The sequence below is a fragment of the Patiria miniata genome, unplaced genomic scaffold (assembly GCF_015706575.1).
Source record: "Patiria miniata isolate m_02_andy unplaced genomic scaffold, ASM1570657v1 HiC_scaffold_5, whole genome shotgun sequence".
In the NCBI taxonomy this organism is placed as follows: domain Eukaryota; kingdom Metazoa; phylum Echinodermata; class Asteroidea; order Valvatida; family Asterinidae; genus Patiria; species Patiria miniata.
The window spans coordinates 16,494,486-16,516,748 of record NW_024037072.1 but is presented as its reverse complement, the minus strand read 5'-3'; the positions used below and the strand labels follow the sequence as shown (position 1 = coordinate 16,516,748).

At 40.2% G+C, this 22,263-nt stretch overlaps 1 protein-coding gene across 1 annotated transcript; it reads right to left on the bottom strand.

The window, feature by feature from the left end:
• Positions 1 to 1,971: 1,971 nt before the first annotated feature.
• On the bottom strand, positions 1,972 to 20,605 carry LOC119741673 (neuronal acetylcholine receptor subunit alpha-10-like). Its single transcript, XM_038217513.1, has 6 exons — positions 19,710 to 20,605; positions 16,213 to 16,352; positions 11,924 to 11,968; positions 8,078 to 8,187; positions 5,411 to 5,946; positions 1,972 to 5,000 (listed from the first exon to the last, which is right to left on the bottom strand). Exons 1-6 carry the CDS (start codon positions 19,768 to 19,770, stop codon positions 4,456 to 4,458), a joined length of 1,437 nt encoding a protein of 478 aa, XP_038073441.1. The 5' UTR covers positions 19,771 to 20,605; the 3' UTR covers positions 1,972 to 4,455.
• Positions 20,606 to 22,263: the final 1,658 nt, after the last annotated feature.

Below are 22,263 nucleotides of genomic sequence, written 5' to 3'. Positions count from 1 at the left end.
AAGAAGTGTTTGTACAGACAAAAGGGAATGTCAATGTTCTGTGTGTGTTTTACGAGCCAAACGTTCTGGTTGATTTAAACTGATGCTGCCGTTCGATTGAAAGAACAATATTTTCCTTCAAACATAAAGTAGGGCTGTCTGCACTCATAACGATTTCGGAAGAAAGCAGAGCACTGAATCGAGCAATTTCCTACATTATGTTTTTTTTTATGAGAGCATCTACCGGAAAATCGACAGCTTTCGATCGTGGAATTTTGTTAGGATTCCGTGTGTGCAGTACTCTCTTCTCATCAAGCCGTGGAGGAAATTTAGGTCGGTGACCGGCGACACCTGGCACCGACCGCTGCATTCATTTCACCGCTTCAGTTCATTGGCCTTTGGCCAAATCTGACCAAAATCGGTAAAACTCTGTCTTGCTGTGAGTGCGAGGGGATATTTCTCAGTTATTTCAAACTCGATGGTGCTCAGCTTTTGGCCAAAATGTGGACATATTCGATTGTTTCAGCCACAAATTAAATGAATTAAAAGTCGTCCCTACTTTGTTATTTGTATCAAGACAAACATTAACAATATCATCTATCTCAAACTATTTGTGAAATTATCACTCGCTTATGCTACGGTAGCTTCGTAGCGTCACCGGCATCCCAAACTGTATCTTAAATTCAATGTCATTCCGGGAGCTAGGGATGCGGCAAATGCACTTTTCCAAAAAGGCAGTTGTCTTCACATTTACCTGATCATTTCCACAAAACTTGTACCAAGGCTTAACATGTTATCAAACTTGTTATTAAATTGCTAAAACATCATGGTAAAAAAATATTCTAAATGAACATGTATAGGGATCTCCAATGTAGCATAAGACACAACGCATTTCTTCACCGTATGCAGAGACGGTCCTTAAAAACTAGTAAAGTTTACAATAGTGTATACTTGAGTACATTTTGGGGTCAGATAAAAATGATGTGAGAACTTATCAAGTGAATTGTCTTCCTAAAAAAAACCCGATAACAATATTGGGAAATTCAAAGAGCAGGAAGTGCCACGGGCATTTTACAATGTATTTTGTCCGCCCTTGTGTGAGGTGTAAAGCTTTAACCCTTTCCATTAAAATAAAAAAGGAAGCGACTCAGACGCACCAGGCGAGCCTACCGTTTTATTTGATATACCACGTTATAGCAACACAAGATTGAGTTACTGCACAGAGCCATTACGGTGTTTCCTGTAGCAGTACGAAACAGAAAATGAATGGAAAGTCTGGGAGAAGTAAGGAGGAGAAAAAGTACGTACAGCCTTGGGGATCCCACCTCTCTCTCACCGAGGAGACAATGGTGTGAAATATCGTTTGTCTCTGCATGGGCGGGTCAGGGTTTATAGCACTTAAGATTGCGCTGCGCATGGATGCTATGACAATGTTGACCATGGTCCCAGATTTAATTACGCGCCCATGTAGGTTAATTTGTAGATGGTCTGTCAATGTCGTCCGTTTAAAAGTCTGGAGCAGGGATACAGACAAGTTGCCGCATCTGAATTAAGAGATCAAAATGTTTGCATGAAGTGGATGTCTGTTAGTAACCACAGCTTGTAGCATAAAATGGACACTTCATCGGAGGGAATAGTGCAGTGAAGTAAACGTCTTGCTTTCAAGTCGTTTTATGGATGTGCAGGTGTCATGGATGTGCAGGTGTCATCCATATAGAATGCGATTGGTGAGCGATACCATGTGCAAACCTCAATCTACCATGCCCAGCTGAATTCATCCACGTCTACACATACAATTGGTAGATGTTATGCAAAGTCTCGTACGAGCGTGCAGTAGTTTGTCACTGTGGTACGTGCACATGAACGCAGCATGTTTGCTGGTTCTAGATAAAAACCCGAACAATTGTTTTGTTGGCTTTTAAAAAGAGTTTGCCTGGTAATTATCAAAATTTGGAAAGCGTTTGCTTTTCTTCTTCTTCTTTTTTTTTTTTTAATTAGAACTCTAACATTATGGCTGGGCGACTTCTTGCCCAAAGTTACAAAAGAAAAACCGATGCGTGCGCGGCAAATTGACACGGCGCTTCATGGTTTGCTTGCTTGACCGGTGATTGGTAGGAAACCACACAGGATGAAAAGAAATGACCGCATATGCTTGTTTCCCGCCATAATTAAACCAAAGCAGCCGACACGTGTAGATTACATCGCGTCTGGCACCCGACTTGACCGTATACATAAGGATACACATACGCAGGCATGCATGAGCGCAGACGGAATGCAGGTTGAAATGTTTGGCAAGGTGCATCAGCGGCCCCTTTTTAATCGTGACAAGGCTGAAGACAGAGCAAGCCTAGCGTTAGTATTAAATTCGATTAAGAGGTGGAACTAACACGCCATGCATGTGGCTACGATCAAGATAAAACTCATCATCGAGATACACTGTAGGCAGGTTATCTAGTACACAGTTAAGAAATACAATCCCACATACACTTTGGTATACCGGTATAAATAATTTTAAAGGTGTACATGATTTTTTTTTTTCGGGAAATGACAGTGACGCAAAAAATACACTTTATTTATTTGGATAACATCATGATGATTGCGTTACATGGAAGTAAACGCATGTGTGCTATTTTGCATATCCGGCGCAAACATGATATCACTCCTTGCAGCTTCGAAATCAGTTTGCTGTGTTAAATTTCAATGGAAAATGTGAAAATAAATGTGAGTAAAAGAAAAAAGACTAAACAAATCCCTTTGTATTTACTTTGATTATAATTCTCGGTTTGTAACATGTTATTAAATAAAAAAAATATTGAAATGTTCCACATTTAAATAACAGCATGGTGTCATTTTAATATAATTCACTTATTAAAGTAACACAAAGCTGAGTATAAGCTGATGTTAACATTTGAAACTACTTAACAATATATTTTCAGTGATGAACTAATTACAGGATAAGTAGAAAGGAAAGTTTAATAAAACGTGTTAAAATTGGGGGACGGGATTTTTTTCACTGCAAACAAATGAGAATGACTTAAACAATGCCAGAGAATCGACGGGAAGAAGTGTCAAAATTGTGTCATTTAAATAATATCTCTTTGTGAGTTAAAAGAATATCAATGTACAAAGATATGTCCTTATTTACTATATACACTGTTTTTGCAAAATATCGTAGGGTTCGGAGCACCGAGTTGCTCTTATTCAACATATAACAGTCGTCTGTCAGCCTTATTAAACCCATCGCCAATACTGGGCACCAGTACATAAAAAGCACCCAATTTCATACCACTATAGGAAAATGGAATTTCATTTCATTTTTTTGTATGAATCGGTTGAAATGAAAACTTACCCTTGTGTTACATTCTATGGAACACAGCTACACTAACCATTTAGTAGTCTTTTTGTGTTAAAAAAAAGACCAAATCTCACGATGTTGCTCTTGTCTCTTTCAAACTAGAATCTAAGTAAAACAACGGTGGACGAGTCGCATTTGAAGCGAAAAGGGTTATGTTTGAAACATGGGGCTATACTAAATTGATTTAACAAAGCTTTGTGGGGTCGGCATTGATTTGAAAGCATTTGGGAAAACTCATGAGCGTCTTTGTAAGATGTATACATCTTGATTACAACCGGCCAGCCGATTGAAACACCAATCAAAGCTTATTATTTCGATTCTTTACATCTACTCAATATAGCCAGGTTTTGTATGTGAACATAGACAGGACGGTTAATCTGTATACACAGAGGAACAGGACTTCGCTTATTTGTCTTGCTGCATTAGTTTCTTGAAGCCAAAATCCATATATTACTGTCTATGGAATGTCGTTACTGATACATATCATCTCAGGCGTTTAAAATGCGAACGACAGTCCGCCCGAGCATAAGTAGTATTGCAAATGCGCATATCCCCCAAATAGATAAACACACATATATATATTTCTTTCCATTTCGAAACATCCGGAGACCATTCTTCACCACAGGCAGCCATTAGTTTATAAATTGTGACTTATTGCTATTCAAAATATCAAAGGAAGGAATGTTGATGTTTTCGTTTTGAGAGTTTGTAAACTGCATCAAATCATTCAGGAGGCTCTACACGTAAACGATTACGCTGTGATTTGTTAAAGTCAAACTGATTACGTATGAATTCGCCGTTGCATGTTTTCCATGTCGATAGTTACTAGAGTCACATACGCCCCCATAAATTTTGTGTTGGTACACTACAAAGATTGTGGGGTATATCGCTCCAACTGAAGTTAAATTCATCGTTCATGATCCACCTTCTCATTCACTGTTATCTAATGTCACTTCGTATAACTACATGTATTCGGAAACCTATATGGGCATGAAATCACATACAACTGCAAATGGAAAAAAAGCTGCAGTTTGAGCTGCACACAATCAACCTTCAGCCGACAGCATTTATATCGAGAAATTTCTTGATAACTTCACCGCATTCTGAAAAAAGGAGTCTACCTATCCAAACGAGGGTACTTGAAGGAAGATGCTGAGGGTGGCAATAATTGTGGTAAGTCCAAACACCCACATAAACAACCTGTCGATGATGTAAGCTATCCTGATCCACTCGAACCGCATCTCCTTGTCCATGTCCTCTTCCTCGTACCTCTCTACGATCTTGCCCAGGTTGCCGGCGATCAGATCCAGTGTCTGCTGGAGCCTGTTCCGCCGTCCTACACCCAGGACGTCTCTCTTGGTCGTAGCCGCCATCATGTTGTTCATCTCCAACTGGTTGCAGTCCATGTTCACGTTCTTGTACATTGTGTTGTTGACTTCGCGCATGGCCGGCGCGTTCTCGAAGCTGATGCGCGGCACAGTCTGCGCGCCGTGGAGGCTTCGGCAGCTCCGGAGACACAGCACCCGGGCCAGGTAGTCCATGGCTAGCTTGCGGAACCAGGCGGGAGGTCGGCTGGCGTAGGCCCCTCGATGGTGGATGTGTAGCACGATGACCGTCAAAAGTGTGGATACGGAAACTAGGATCATGGTGGTCAGGTAGTACTGGGCTAGAGGGATTAACCAAGGGGAAGCAAGCTTGTTAATGCAAAGATACAAAGAATGAGGTCAGTTTGACACCCTTAAGAAGACTGCTTATAATTTCTTCCAATATAGCAATACTAATTGAGGTAAACGGCAACAGAACTTGTTAAAGTAACTTGCTTCCTACATTTGACTCTTTGATATGTAACCTGTCGATTAATGGATTCGACGTATTATACTGTATCATTTTATCTGAATTTGTGAGTTTGTAACAATTTAAGGACTTTTAAGGAATAAGCAGCGTTGTTCAAGTTGGTTGACATGGGTATGCACACATAGTGTGGTAATGTCATTTAATTGATGTCGATTCTTTGCCTCATTGGGTGCCTCAGGACGATTATTGGTTAAATTATGTTGAATAATAATGCATTTGTACCTATTAAGGGGATGACGTCGGAAGTCGGTGGCATTGTCTCTGCTACTAGCAACAGGAACACTGTCAGTGACAGCAGGATTGTGATGCAGAGTGTCACTTTCTCTCCAGCATCGGCTGGCAGGTAGAAGCTCAACATGGTCAGTGCGGACACCAACATGCAGGGTACCAGAAGGTTGAAGACGTAGAACAAGGAGCGCCGCTGGACAACGATGGTGAAATGCAGCAGGGCGTAGGGGTACTCACAGCAGTCGTACTTGGCCAGCTCCCGCTCCACCGGCATCCTCTTGAGCACCCACTCGCCGTTGTGGATGAAGCTGTCGATGTCCCCGGAATTTCTGCGCGCCACCAAGTCTAAGTGGTTGATGGTGAAGGCCCAGGAGCCAAGGTCCAGCCTGCAGTGCTGTTCATCGAAGGGGAAGTACTGGATGTTGATCTTACAGGAGGACTTGAAGATGGCGGGCGCGTACCAAGACACCAGCCCGTCGTGGGAGATCTCTGCGTTGGTCTTCATGATGCCTTCAAACTTGTCATCAGCTCTATGAGGAATTGGAAGAGCATTTCGTCAAGGGTGTTCAGATTGTAGTTGATTTGGAAGCTATTGAAGTGAATGGGTAGGGAAGGAATCTCAAGAAGATGAATGTCCAAATAATCTGACATATGAAAGATATACGTAAACATGGAGCAACATGCTCAAGGGAAACATCACAAGACACTCAGGGCAGACACCACAGGTTGAAATAGGTTCTTACTGAAAACTTTTTTTTGAATTTAGATGTCAAGAGCGCGGCTTTCCGAAGAACGAGGTTGATAGTGGCTATCAAGTCCAAGCCTCGACTTCAAAAGGAGAGATAGGATTCGGTTTTGGAGAGATTCGGTTTTGGAGAGGAGAGGGCACTTTTTCTCGCGGGTTCGCGTTTGTTACTAGTCATATAGACACATAAGCATTTTATTACCAGAATCATACATTCGAAGTTTACATATAGATTCAAGGTTATTTCTTGTCCTATGACTCAGGGATGAAGGCCTACTCGAATCCGGAGATGAATTTGAATTACTTTGATTAACCTCTTTTTGCAGCGAATTATACACGGCGCTTATACAAAGCTGGTATTTTAACAGGTCGTGGCCCAAGTACAGTCGATCCGCATGAAAGTATGCGCGGGGAAAATACCTGCAAACGCAGCCCAAAATTCCGCGAGAAAAGGAAGACTTTGCAATGCAGACCCGATTCTGGAACCGTCACATAATCCCCACCGGGTATTTCACACATCTGTCACTAACATCTCGCATTCGACATCGCGATGGATCCGTAATATACCCGAACCAAGCGCAGATTACGAAGCTGCGCCTCAAGTGCAGCTGCCGCGTTAATCCAGTCCACTGGAGTGGGCGTGTAATAACGAGCGTACGGATCGGATTTCCGCCCGGCCGGTATTTTTTTTCAGAGCACTTGTGATTTCGATGAGTTTGGGGACTTACCTGGAACCCGATTCGTTTTTGTTCAGGTAAGTTTTTAGACCGAATAATTAGAACAGTCTTGTGGAGTAGGTGCACGCGATGGGTGATTTTCTCTGGCGGGCCTTTAACAAAAATCGCACAAAACAGTTTAACTAAAACTGCTACTTAACAGATGACTGCGTGGAGATTAAAATCTACAGAAAAATGTGGAGTATAACCTGACATAAATACAGTTAACACGAAGTAAAAGTACCAAAACACCTTGACCTCCACAAACGAATGAAACACAACAGTCCATTCACTTCCTTGCCTCATTTGATACGCGCCATAGATCATGACACCTGTTAATTCTTACAAACAGCCCTAGACTATCGAGCTTCGGCCACAGTGATCTGAGTGAGTAGTTAACGTAGACCTATACATGTAGTTCAGCAATGGGACCCGATAGCCGTGTTAGTCTATGATTTAATACAAGCGCAGCTTCGTTTTTATTCCAACATGGCGTTAATCACAGTTTCTAATCTGCATAGTCTGTTGAACACAAACCAAGCAAAGAGTTCATAGTGTGTGTATAAGGATGCCCTTGACAGATGGAGGTCCGCCCGATATACATAAGCCCATTCACATCAGCAGGCCTGACCAATGCTGTTAGTCCAGTCCTTGGGCATGAAACCATACTCGACATTCTTTCATTTGTTTTGAAAGGATTCATCAAAACGAGATTTCAATTCTAAAAACGTTTATGTCCACACTAGTGACACTACCAGTCTAATTAAATAGCACATTGTAACTGGTGTGGAGGCATCATCCAAAAACGTTGAAGCTTGTGGTGGATGTGCCTAACAAAACTAAAAACAAAACAAAACAAGGCAAACAACACTGATTATAAAGTTTAGTAGAAATCACAATTACTTATCAGTTAAAAATAAAGCGGACAATGAACAACACGTATCATAGAACAGTTACTAACGGCTATAAAACAGCTTAACAAACATAGCTAATTAGGTATTCTGGCAGTTAAGCAAGAATGATTTTAGTTTATATGAGCGTATATTCAGGTGCAATTAGTTAAAGACGAATCAAGTTTTCTGGTCAGGAGAAATATAAAAATATATGTAAGTCTATGTACAGAAGCAGACATCGAAGCCGGAATCCAAGCCGAGATTTGAGAAGTTTGAAAGGAAAATAGTCTAGTTTCTATAGACTCACATGTTGTATAGCACAATGTCTGGTTTCCAGATGTCCGTGGAGGGAAGCGTTATCTTGGTGATACCATCGAAATCCTCGGGGTTCCAGCGTAGACTGGCGTCTGTCCAATGCTAAATATAAAAATGTAGATATCGCCACAGTGTTTACTCTTTTCCATATTGGCTAAAAGCCAAATCACAGAAATTCAGACTCCCAAACTAATGCACACCAGTGCTGCAACTACTGTTGTTTGGACTGACCCACTTAAATTTAAAAGGTGGTAATTTGTGTTTATATTGGGTTAAAGGTCCAATTTAAGAATGGGGTGGATTTTTTTGGAATGCTTCGCAACTGTATTTTGTGTGGACATACAGCTTTTAATGACTGTACCGTCTACAGAAGCGTGTTTTTTTTTTTTTTTTTTTTTTTTTTTTTTAACATCCTCTGATTTATACATCCTTGCAATTTCTACAGCACCTGCAAACATAGTCTATGTAATAGACCATGGCGAGTGCTATATGGTCTATATGTGAGCAGATTTGCTGATTAATTAGGCAAGACAACCGCCTCTTGATCTCTAGATTTTGACCAATCAGCGAGCGCTTTCTATATCGGGTCTTCGGTCATTCACCCGTTGCGCGTCACAGACAATGGATAAAAAAAACCTGTGTCACACGCTCTGTTTCATGTTACGCGATATGCGCTCGGCTGCTGTTGTATTACAAAACACTGCATTCGAATTGACCAATCAAACCATTTAGTCCTGATTTGGGAATGAAATGACGTCACGATTTAGTAAAGTCGACTCCGATTAGCTGGCGCGCGACTTGCATATATCTGCATGTCTAGACATATCAGACGTTATACAGGAAACGGGTGATACTCAGACTACTGCAAACACTGGGTACGTTAGATATCTTTGAAGTTAAAAAAAAAATCATTTAATAACAAGTCTTTCTTATGAGGGTTAAAAATTTGAACCCTAAGTGATTTTTTTTTATATTTCAAAATAGAATACCTTTTTGTTATTGAAAGCAATTATTGTGAGTCGATTACGAAGGCGTGTTAAATTCAAGCACAGCGGGCAAGTGATATCTGAACACTGACAATTCGTGGCAATCGTATACCTTGAAATCCTCAAGACATATTGCCGTGATGCTTAAGTCTACAAAATTCCCCATCTCAGCGGTCATTCCCTGCCAACGGCCCCAGGACGTGTTCCCGTTTATATGCTAAAGCCTTTCACGGGGGAATGTCAGCCGTACATCCTCACGTCTCGTTCCCCTAAGCATAACTTGATCTGCATCTTCCCGTACCCGTTCTCGCCCCTCGGTCGAGATTTGGCTTTATTGACCAATAGTCTGCTTAGATCACTGCCTCCACACTGCAGCAGTTTATCGACTATTTGACTATAACCATGGTCAGAAATATGGCTATGGGCTTGCTTTAAACATAGTACACAATATACCCTGATAGTCCTATAAGCCCCAGTCTGTAATGGATGGTTATTTCATCTCTAGCCGTAAGGGACATATCGACTCTTCTAAAGCATGAATACATGTATTACATGCCATTATTCAAGAAAGTCAGCTTCATACCTGTGTAATCGGGTCTGTTTATGTTTCGACGAAACCAATTTATTGACCGAAAATATTCCAATCAACATAACTATTGTGAAATTAAAGACTTCCCGTAATTCCATTTAAGATTGCACAGTTATCATCTTAACATCGATACTCGATAGTTCACATAGGTATACAGCGGATATGAGTGATTTTAGTTCGGTCGGCGCATGGGTGTTTTAGTTTGATAATGGATATGTTGTACGGCGAATGTGTGGGTGTGTGTGTTTCAGTTTGATACTGGGTGTGCGATGTGTGTTTCAGTTTGAAGTTAGATATTCGATATTCCCATACATTTAAAGAGTAAATAATTATGTGTGTTTCAGTTCGACATTATATATTCGATATTCCCATTCGTTTGTACAGTGAAATATTGAAATAGTGACATGAGATACACACAAGACACATACATTGTAAATCTCAATCGTCTCCTTCTCTCCCTCAAGTCAAGAAGCTCCCCAGCCTTCCGTCTTTTTCCAACTTCCGCAATTTTTTAAAGATACTTTTGTATCACTGAAACAAACCTACACCCGCGTATAACGAGCAACACAGCCGTTTCAAAATAAATGGCACAGTCAGGTTGATCGGGTAAACCGGTGATGCCAAATTTCCCAACCACTTTGCAAGAAATCGCGTTGGTTGATCTGAAAGGAGAGTTGGATCGTGGTATAATGGGTTGGCTGTTGAGAATTTCATGGATATGTTAATAGGGAAAGAGTTAGATTTTGACCAAGGTATGAGTGTACTGTGTGTTTAGGATTAAGGTTTTGTTTAGAAATAGGCCTGGTGTTTAGGGTATAATGATTAGGGTAAGAGTTGGGTTAGTTTTAAAAGGGTCAGGGTTAGGGTTAGGGTAAGGATTAGCGTCAGTTATAGGGTTGGAGTTGTATGGCTACTGGTTTGCTTGTGGGCAATTGACAGGATAGGGCTTGCGTATGTAAATGTCGAGTATCAAATATCAAACTTCTATTACAAGCAATCACATTAACTTTACACAATTATTTGAATGTCGAATATCCAACATCAAACCGAAACACACACATTTGCTGCACAAACGTATTTGAACGTCGAATATAAAATATTAAACTAAAACACTCATAATTATTCGCTGTACAAATCTATGTGGATATCGTGTATTCGAATAATCATACTGACTTTACATTGTCATCACTTAGCGATTAATAACTCACACATATGAACATGAGTTGTTTCAGCTTACAAGGGATAAAGTAGTTTTGCTGTAAAATTCTGATTTTTTTATGGATTGCCAAAACGAATGTGGGAGTAGCCTATAATAACAGATTCGCACTCTGTCATTGCTGTATAAGTAAAGCTTACATATCTCGTGATTTCAGCTTCTGAGGTAAGTAGGCCTGTGTCAATAAAATAACTAAAACACTGCAGATATTTAATTTCAATTTGAAGATCTTGGTGAGGAAAATTATATTGCCCAAACACAAATTATACATGGCAAGCAGATAAAGATTAAAAAGATTGCATTTAAGCTGTACAAAATTCCATAACAGTGCCGAGGTGGTGGTGGTGGGGGGGGGGGTAGAATAAAAGCAGTTAAACGTGAACTGATAGAAAGGCTCAATCGAGAGGCTCAATCGAGCTGCCGCAGGTTTTTAATTAACTGCCGTCAGTTTACCCCCAGACCAAGTTTCCACTTCTGTTCTCAGTTCGGATTGATTCTGTCAGCTATGATGGCTGTTCAAATTGATCACAATATGCACTCGTATATAGACCCTCTTGAGTAAGGGAATAGGCCGTCCGTTTTCGCACTCTGATTTGTTTAATTCGGGAATCGCTGGAACGAATCATCAAATAAATTGAATCGTTCGGCTTGGTAGTATAGGTACTTCAAAAGGCATGACAAGAGGCCTATAGACTCGGGACATATTTATCAAAAGATTTGACAAGTTTGGCATTCGGAAATATAATTGCTCCGATATAATACTCAACATTACTGAAGTGATGAATTACCACCACTTATAAAATATACCACAATGTTTTCAAGGTACATGTATAAAATTATATAAAAACTAATGTTCCCAAGCTTTTATGGCCCCTTCTATGCACTGACGCTAAGCCAACGTGATCTGGAATACCCGTGTATTTGCATTGTTTGCAGGTTCCACTGACAAAATCTTATCATATGCTTGCTCAAGTTCCTAGATGTCATCGCCATAAACACAGGAAATAATCGAAATATGGACTACCACGGGACGGACGTGATATTTACCTGTCTCAGCCACACGTTTGTCGTCAGTATCTGGTTTCGTTCGTCCTGTAAGCCAATAGGTAAAACAAAAACGATTGGAATTTGAAGTGTTTGCAAGGATCTAACTGGGCAATAAGTTGCTACGGAACATTTAACGGGGGTAGGGCCAAAATATAATTCCATGCATCGTTTGAAGTCAATACTTCAAACCTCAAACCTACATAACTTTAAAGGATTGTTGGGAGTGGAGGGAAAAAAAGTAAAATGGCGCCTGCTAGATGTTTTTTCTTACAAAAATAATGTTCTTTTCATATCCGAGTTGCTTATGATGTATGCCGAATGTTCAGTTTTTTCGTATTAGTGGTAACTTGGTCATTTCCAAATCATCATGGAAAATAAAATCCAATTTTCACATGATATGACATTAATTGTGGGCGGCCATGCAGTTTTCTTCTTGTGCCCATTCCTACTTTTAAGTTCATTATCCTCTCTGTACCCTGAACTTGCCTTGAATGGGACTCAAAGAGTCACGACCCAATATTACCACGCTGTGGTAATAATGGGAACAAAATATAATGGGTCGTTCAGTCTCACGCTATCATGACTGTGGTGCATAAAGGAGCCTGATATGAAAGATGTTCATATTCAATATGATTTTAATCAAATGACACTGATAGCATTATGTACGGAAGATAGACGGGGCCAATTTGTTTGTGCAGGGAATTTGAGATTAAAAACAGCAAACCTATTACAAAAGAGCTAGTGTTGAAAGGTTAACAAAATAAGTAAAACTATGCGCTAAATTCTTCCCAGATTTTTGCCTGATGCTGACTAGCATAAATTGTCTCTAGAGATCTCAGTCATTACTCCTATCTCAGTGATTTCAATTCCATCAAGTGGCAGTTCATTCAGAGGAGACAAAAGCAACACCTAAGGTATCGGGGTATCATTCCGTGTGAAAACATTCCTATGAACCGACTGTGTCGCAGGGACACTTCACTTGTCGAAACTTGAACATAGCGGGGGTTCTGTGTTCCCTTCGCACCCTGGGTGTCTAACAAAACATTTCCCCGAAGTATTCCTGATTAGTGCCCTTCAAACCCGAGTGGCAAGATCGCATAAAGTCTCCAAGATAGACAGAGTTGAAGAAAGAAGACCGGCGGACTGGGAACGTTTTGTTGAAATGTCAAGTGAAGGAATTCGGGGCAAGCTTTCAGTGTGCGGTGATTAACACTACTGCGGGAGTTGATCGATGAGACTGCCATTAAAAAGATAGGTGAATCTTGAGCGGCAACAGAGCTGACGCGAACGGGAAACGGATAATGCAACGAGCGCTGCGTGGTTGATGCGCCTCCTTGCTGGCGCGCATAGCGCGTGCACTATACTACAGACGGATAAATCCATCACTTCCTAATCCTCACTGCCAAAAACAGCGGTCTCAATCTTGTAAAGTGCCAGTTCGTCTTGTCTTCATCCTTTACTCTCCACACTCTCCGTCTTTCTCCCTTTCTGTCCATGTCTCTCTGTTCGTGGTCTCCGATTTGCTTTCTTTAATCACAGAGCGGATCGCTTGCGGCGGCAATTCGAGACTTATTTGCCAGGAAAGCGATGGCATTGCCGGGTGACGTCAAAATGTTTGAGATATATCGTCTTCATTAAGTTTGATTCGATCGGGGCTTTTCGCCCCCTCTTGTCGCACCACAAGCAGGCTAGCTTTTCTGCTGGGTGTACTGTACTAGCGCGGTTCGTGTTGGGCTTGAAATTGGCGTGGGGTGAATATAATACTCGAAGGAAAATGCGCATTTTCGGTAGCCGGCAGAATGTTTGTTGTGTTGGCGCAACTAACTCGCCTCTCGTAATATTGCAACACTTGCAGAAAAACGGCAGTGAAGTGTTTGTGTTAGTCATCCAACAGTGAATATAAAGCATCAATGTCACACGACCAGCCCCTTGTGAATTTCAGATTAGCATTAAAGTGCATGCATGCAGTCAGCACAGCCATCGAATTGTGCCATCCTAGCGTCACAGCTGGAAAATAAAGATACATATTTCTAGAATCGGATAATTTAGAGGTAAATTTACAGTGATACATTCCTTGGGCAATCCGCGATACCTAATTACCGAGTGTTTTGTTTGTTTGAGAACAAAACCGGTAACAAAAATTAAAAGGAAAACACTCAAATTAAACAAATAAAAACGCGAACATAGCAATATCAATAATGATAGCAGTATTATTTACTGAGAAACAGTTATGTGGCCTCAAAGAGGAAGAGAAATATTAAAAAGGAGAAAATAATCCCAGGAAGATATCAAATTTCAGCGGGTCCCACGAGTCTCATCCAATCCCCGCCCCGCCTGCGGTACACTGCGTATTAGCACTTTATGGGTAACAATCTGCGACAATTTGCCTCCTTTGACACACAACACACAGTCAGTTCAGCGGGAAATTACCGTGTTTATAACCCGGAGTTGAATGGAGGCGTCTGTATTATGGCTTGAACTAGCTTGACTTGACTTGACCGACCAGAGACATCAGTGAACACTGGCGGTTAAGTCTCGCGTGTTTCCCCTCCGTCGTTGCCCCTGAGTCTAGTCTGGGGAGGATTAAACTTGAGGTCGCTTACCTGAGACCCATAAAGATCTTAATAAGGCTGAGAAGGTTGAAAGAGCTTGCCACTATTTTTGGAACTCACATAAAACATTAAAGGTAGAGAAGGGTAGAACTATCCGAGATATTTCATTCACCCGATTCAATTTGTATTACCAAAAACATTCGTGAGTTTACTTTTGAATGGTCAATGCAAACATGCATGTAATTGACATCAAAGTTTGTAATTCGTTGGTACACTCGCATGGTAATTTTTTTATAATTATTTAGGCCTACTAAAATAGTACTAATCAAGAATGGATGGTAACCAACTCGTAGGCCTAGGGTTCCTGATAGGCATCAATGGACATATCCCTGCCCTTTCTACTGATAGCATATCAAAACTGTCGTTTGATTTGGTGACAAACTGGCATTTGATTAGACATTCATATGACTGCAATATCTGAATATAGGATTCTCTTCGAAAGTAAAGAATATGAGTGTTTTTGCGCAAGACTAGATATTAATTCAGTTCTAAAAACTATAGACACTGGAAAAAAGGGAAATCCGTAAGTGTTTTGACTGTTGCTTTAATAGTATAGTGACACTTGTATATTTATTTTTACAGTTAGAGGGACGGACAGAAGTTACATTGGTGGAAATCTTTAGGATTTTCAGACCGTAAGAAACGTCCAATGTGGTTTTTAAACGAGAAAATTAATATTAATTATGCTGCCCTTGATATGTTGGGAGCATTTTGACCTCAATGAAAGCCCAATGCATTCAGAAATGTTAATTCTATGAAGTTCTCTTTGGGATTTGAATTTCATCACGCGCTGTTTTCGGGCTGACGAACTGCATGACTTTGGGATTGCACAGCGAAGCCGCAACAGCCAAGCCCGATTAGAACCTATCAATGCTGTTAAAAGCCGATGTCACTGCATTTTGAACTTCATTTTCGACTTAATAATGGACAATTAAACCCATTGCAAGGGCTTGGAACTCGACGAGGCACATTAGAGAGACCGCCACTTTCCCTCGCTCCAGACATTGAGGTCCCAAAGGGTATTAATGGGAGGTTGTACGACCAAAAGATGAGGCGAACGTAAGTAAGGGGATTCCTCGATTCCTTGGCTTATGAAATCGTTAAGAAGCACTTTCAATCAGAAATCACTCTCTTTGGCTCTTCAATGCGTTATAAGGAAATAGAGAAATTGAAAAAAAAACATCATTCAAAATAGACAATAATCGTTCACGCAACTATATACTTTGAAACTATGCGGTTTTTGTGTAGTTATCGCGGGTAGGAATTTAGGGGTTCAAAAGTGTGATCCTCGATGACAGAGCCAATAGAGTGCCAGTCTTGATACAGGTCAAACATGTTTCTTAAAAATAGCCTTTGCTTCAAACACACTTAGTTTCATTTAGGTGGGACTTGATTTCTTACATAGAATTATCACATGGATTCGGCGCTAGTCTAACGTTGGCAGCTTTGGCTCAAAATTCAATGGCTTCAATCGCTGATGAAAATGCGAATAAGCAATGAAGGTAAAACATGCATAGCTGCGGAATCAGATGTAAACAATTGTAAGACATTATTTGGACTCATTTTAGCTAAGAAATCTAAAAAAAAAAAATGGTTACACAATCTAAAACATTAAGTGTATAGCAATCTCCGGACGAAAGTTAAACTTTAAGACTTATCTTATAAGGAAGCATTTACCATATCAATAATCTGTTGGAGGGCTACCCCGTAGGCGACCATGATGGCGTCTTGGGGCGACTCGGCCGGCCGCACCACCTTGGAGTAGTTTTGCATCAGAGTGGTCACCAAACGGTACGTTCCAGTAGCGCACAGTACACCTACACAGACAACGCCAAAATGTGCAGAAAGGGAGTTGTGAAATATAGGGGCAATCAGCTCAATTTGGTTATACCAACTTGAGACATTTCATACGGGGCTCGGCACAAGGGGTGCAGCAAGTTTCATTTTAAAATATAAGAGTTATTCACAATTATAAGTCAAATTTTGTGCAAGTGGATTAAGTTATTAAATCTACTTATGTACTGATGTGGAAATTGACTTTTCTTTTGAGGGCTGTTAATACCATCCGAAACTTAATGAGATTACAGAATGAGTGATGTGTTATTTGAATAACCATTGGTTCAAATCACACACCCTATTCTTGCCGTCACTTTGTTTACTATTTTAAGATCAGATCTGCTTGAGAAGTAAACCTGACGTTACAATGCGGTCACAAGAGGCTATTTTAAAATCATAATGGGCCATGTCTAAGACTCCTATCTTCTGATGCCGCGAACGACACAGGTTATCATTTGATTTTGACTGTTCATTTTACCTGCAAACTAAATCACAAATAATACCATTAAAAATTCATAGCTAAATATGGTGCAATTTTGATACTGTCAAATAATTATAAGAACTATATGTGTCTGCGAGTACTGAGTTTTATTTAATTTTTTTTAACGACGAAGCTCTTGACATGCCTTGAGTAAAATTGTAACAAATAAGAATCATTGTACCTCGACATCGTCCCAGCAGTTTTGCGTCACAGGGCAACATGCCATTATGCAATTTAGTGGAGACAAACCTGCCACTTTCAAATCAGATTTATATCCGTTGATATCTTTTAGGACGTTTGTCATAATTGGACCCTTCACGGGAATGGCAAGCCATTTTCATTAGATGGGCCTGCCCTGGAGCCCTCATTGTTCGGGTAAAAACGTGTTCTTCATACCGATAGTAAATTGCTTCGAAAACCGCTATAGCTTTGCAAAACCTTGCTTTTGTCGGTCATCTAAAGCAATTATGAAAATAAGAAGACACCAGAAAGGAAACACATTCCCAGAGGGCTTAGATTTAGACTGAACGCACTATCAATTCATATGCCGTAATTAAAATCATGTCCTTAATTTGCCTCGTTCCTTCTGGCTGAAATTACATCTCGAGTCTTCCTCATAATTTTTGAGGCACTCATTAAGACCCCACCGGGTTCTTCAAGCAAAGGCAGATGGCAAACAAAAATGATTTCCCATACGACCCACATTTCATAATGAATTCCATTTTTTTTTTACTATGCCTGTGTATTGAATTCAGGACACAATTTTCCAGGATCCTAAAAATTACGGAACAAGTTCAAGGTCTATCCGTCTGCATTACTTAATGTGCGAGTCAGTGGTGCAAAGGTAAAAAAAACAGTGGAAAGGTTAACATCGTGCTTGGATATAAACAGAATGTGCCAGCATTCTCCACATGCACTAAGTGTTGTCTAACATAGCAGGAAGGTTCTAGTATGTCTATTAACTACAGGAAACCTACTGTATATTCTTTTATTTTTAGACATGTTTTGAAACGTAACAGAGAGGTCTCCTACAATAATGCATCGTAATATTTGCTATGCTTTAAGCGGTAGTGCCATTTGGATTTGGATTGTTTGTTGTTTGTTATCAGTGTTTTCGTTTGCGGAATCTAATTACTAGTAGGCCTAGTAAGAAAAAGTAATTGATACACCAGAATCGGATAAAACATAACATCTCAAAAAAGTTATGGGCACTGAGATAGGTAAAAGAAGCAAGAAAAAAAACACCAACAAACAAACACATGTTAGTTTAGTGTGAAACATTCCACCGATAACATTGTCATGCTTCAATTATATAGTGGGCATGCATTGGCTCCAGCCAAAAAACTTTGAAAAATGAAAAAAAAAATAAAAAAAAATTGGATAAACGAAGGAGAGAGTTTTCTTGAAAAGGCCTTAAACGGTATTTTTGACCAGAAACAAAAAAAATCTATTATGTCTGATTTTGGTTTTCAAGATGATACGTTACCTTAACAACAGTTTTTTATTGAACTGTGTGGGTGACAGGAGTATTCTTTGAAATGCCAACAATGAAAGAGAATACTTTGGTACGAGCAGAATTCGGCCCTTTGTATCAACTATTTCTTTTTATTACAGAGAAAGATGACCATGTATGCTGATATCCTATGCATCTGTTGAACACGTTTGTATATATTGAATTGCAGATGAAGACAGACTTTTCAGAGAACGAAAAAAGAGAGGTTTAGAAGCTGATTGAGAAACTTACAGCCGTAGGAACTCGTCTTGTTGTGGTTAGCTTGTTATATGAATGATGAGGGGGATATAAGAGTATATACACATTAGCAATGTGAGGTTAGTAAACGGAGTGCTGTAGACATGAAAATAGCAAAAACAAATACCGTGCTGTCAATGGTGCTAAGAAAGGACGAGTGTAAATTGTAAAATAGTGAGATTTAAAGAAAGTGAAGAAGTGTTACCACAATGGACATTAACACAAAGAACCATAAAATGTATTTTACGAGACACTGAAAACATCCAAGTGAACATAATCCCTCAAAATCAAGTCTGATATATGAACTGATACATAGTGTTTTAAAATATCGTATTTAGAAATGTGTCAATTGGTACAGAAGAATGCGTTACAAAACTATAGTACTTTAATACAGAAGGTTCGTACAACTTAATATCTCTGTCTTGCTTTTGAAACCAATTTTTGTTATAACTAGCAAATTATAACGGGGAAGATACAAGGAGTGCAGAAAGATGAGAAACTAAAGAAGTGCAACTGCGAAATCAAAGTGTGTATTAACGTAAGGTGCTTGTTGCTAAATCGTAAAGAGTGCAGAAAGTGCGATGTAAACAGCAGGATATTATGTTGTTTACCAAAGGAATGAAGCACACCATTAAACAAACAAACACCAACAGATTAGAGATATGTAGAAAAAAGACCAAAGACGTATAACTTCAAGTGTTATTTTAATCAGTGCAGCGATATGCAATTCATTAAACTGCCAATTCAAATAACTATGGGCAACTGACTTTGATTAGTTCGGCTGAAAAAAACCCCGCTCATGAAGGTATCTTTGAAGTATACCTTACTCAAAGTGTCGCAGAGAAATGTAAGAATCTACAAAATATCAGAACTGTGTAACAAAATAAATTAATGTACATTTGCCACGACAACGATTACTAAAAGGAAATAACACAGAATATTTTTTTATTGGCGTGCTTGTTAAACATTGTGCATTTTGTGCATAACATTGCATTTTTAACATTGTGCAAAGAGTATGACAACATACTACAGAAATATGTTGATAGTGATAAATATTACTTAAATTATCGTGCCAACTAAACTTTAAGCAAGCATAAACTGTCTTACCTTGAATCACGTTGAATAGCAGCACAGCAGCAAGAGCCAAGACAATCTTAAGCCTATCCATAGTTATCACGCTATGGTATCCCAGTCCGCCGACTTCGATAACAGAAAAAACCACACGGCCTAGAATATGACGCGGCAGAACACAAGTCGCAAATACCAACGGTGAAAATTACCGTGCCCAAATCGACGGGGCTATAAAGACGGATAATAACGGCTGGCGTTAGGGGATTGGGCGCCGTTTGCGAGGATGTGACGCGCGTGCGTGATGAGTAAGCTTGGAGCGCTCGGCTGAGATGGACGTGACAGATCTCGAGTCTGGCGCGTTAAGATTGATAAGGGCAAGGAAGGGGTTCACCCGTCCACTTGTGCCCGTTTTAAAAACCCGGCCGTCTGTCGACAGCTACGCCAGGAGTGGATGCAAACTGAAGCGCGGCATATCATCACATCTACGGCGCTCTCTCCCCCTGTGCGTTTCGCTCAGCCTGACTCACACCACACACACGCGGGTAGTACTCTGATGGACTTGAATCGATGCTGAAATTATCCGTAATTCAATCAATAGATTGCCACCTTTTTAATTTTTTCCACCACCCCGGGGCACTAGCTAGCTCTCAGGGTTGGGAAGCGCACATAGAAAATTAAGATTCTCCGACAGATGTGGCAAGATGGCCGCTAAACGATCGCGCTAAGTGATCAAATCAATACACGCTGAAAGTTTTGTTTTTAGGCAAATGAGTTTACGTTCAATTCCGGATAAATTGAAAGCCTGAAAGTGATGGACGGTTGATTACAAAACGAGGTCTTGCCGCATTAAAGTGCTGCTTGGAATGTACCTCTCGCTCCTGGAATGTCCCCAAAACACCCTGGAGTTGTCGTCAAAGAGAAATATATAGAGGAAAAGATCAAGACATCTTATTCCAAAGATCAAATCAATTTCTCCTTCTATAAGAATCTCCTTATACGAACACATATTCAATTTGAACGAGACGCTGTCTGACGTGCGGCTATAAGAACAAAATACAATTCGAAAATAGCGGAAGAAAGCGAACTACAAATGCTTTTCTCCTGCACTTGAAATTTATAAGAGCTGTCGTTGAGTCCTCTTGTAGAGCATGCATGGAATGACCAACTGCGCTTGAGGTCTTCAGCCGAAACGTCCGAGCGATGGGCGATTGAGAGTGTAGTTCCAATACTGAAAGTGAATCCGGCCCGAGTATAAGGCATGGTAAGAATACCCAGGTGATCTTGGGAAATCAACGAGTGTTGTAATTGATTGTCACGCTTGGGTGAACCACGTGCTCCCTGTTCATCAGGGGGGAGAATGAAACAGTCTGACCCTCAGTCTTAACGAAAAAAATCTGGTGTATCTCGATTATATAGTGAGAAGATGGTGTCGACTGCGCTGAACATCTTTTAACAGTGTTAGTCTTTAAACTACCCCGTTGACGAAGTGGAAGAACTAAACCAAGAAAAGGGAAGAGAAAAAACACATAAAATCAAAACCTATTATATGCCTTCCGTCAGGCTCAGGGTAGCAGAAGATGACAGCACTTTATAAGATCTCGTTCTAAACATCCAAGATCAGTTTTACAACGATAATTCAATATGTTTGGCATCAGATATCGAAAATTGTAGTTTTTTTGGTAGTAAATTACAGGCGTCTTCCCATGATTTAGAATAACTTCATTTTATATTTGTTGGTTTAAACCCCCCAGGAAACTCCGAGATTTAAGGACATGCCTCAAAGCTATGTAAGCCTCACTTATCCTCAATCCAATGATACCTATATCATATTCTACACAATTTCATTAAACTAGCTGTAGACGTTGCATAAACAGCCAACGGGAGAACCACACGTACCATGTTGTCAGATAACCTCATCTAAAGAAACACTATATGAGGGTTTTAGAATTTTAATCAAAAACCAATGTTTTTCATATAAGGAATGTATCATTACAGGTAGAATTAACGTAAAGATTTAATTACGAAAGAAGGCAGATATATTTGAAGATACTTCACCCTGCCTTCCACTCTTTTGCTGAATTGGATTTGCAGGAATCAATTCAATGAGACATTTAATAAACATTGCCTCTATGATTTCCCTATAGCAAACACATTATCTTGGAGAAACACTCATTTCACTAATTAGTCTTGTATCTTTCAACGTCTCCGTTTGGAAACCGATGGCTCAAATTTCATTGCGCTGCAGTTTTTTTTCCTAGCGAAATCACCAATTTGCATCCACCGTTCCCACTCCCAGTGACAAAAAGGTGACATCACTTGGGAGTTATCTTCGCACTCATTATCATCAAAGTGCCAACGGAGGCAAGACCGATGTGGCTGGGCTATTCTCGATTTTCTTCCCCCGTGTCTCCCGTAGGCTTCACAACAACACAGCCGGTATTAGTCTGTCAATCGATAATGTACATCAGACTTATGAGAGGAATCACAGTGCATGGCCACGTGCTCTTGTTTTGGGAGTTTTTTTTTTTTAATCCCGCCTCCGCGCTGGCGGGACTAGTGCTGCGGGAATAGAGCCATATCGATTCGACGT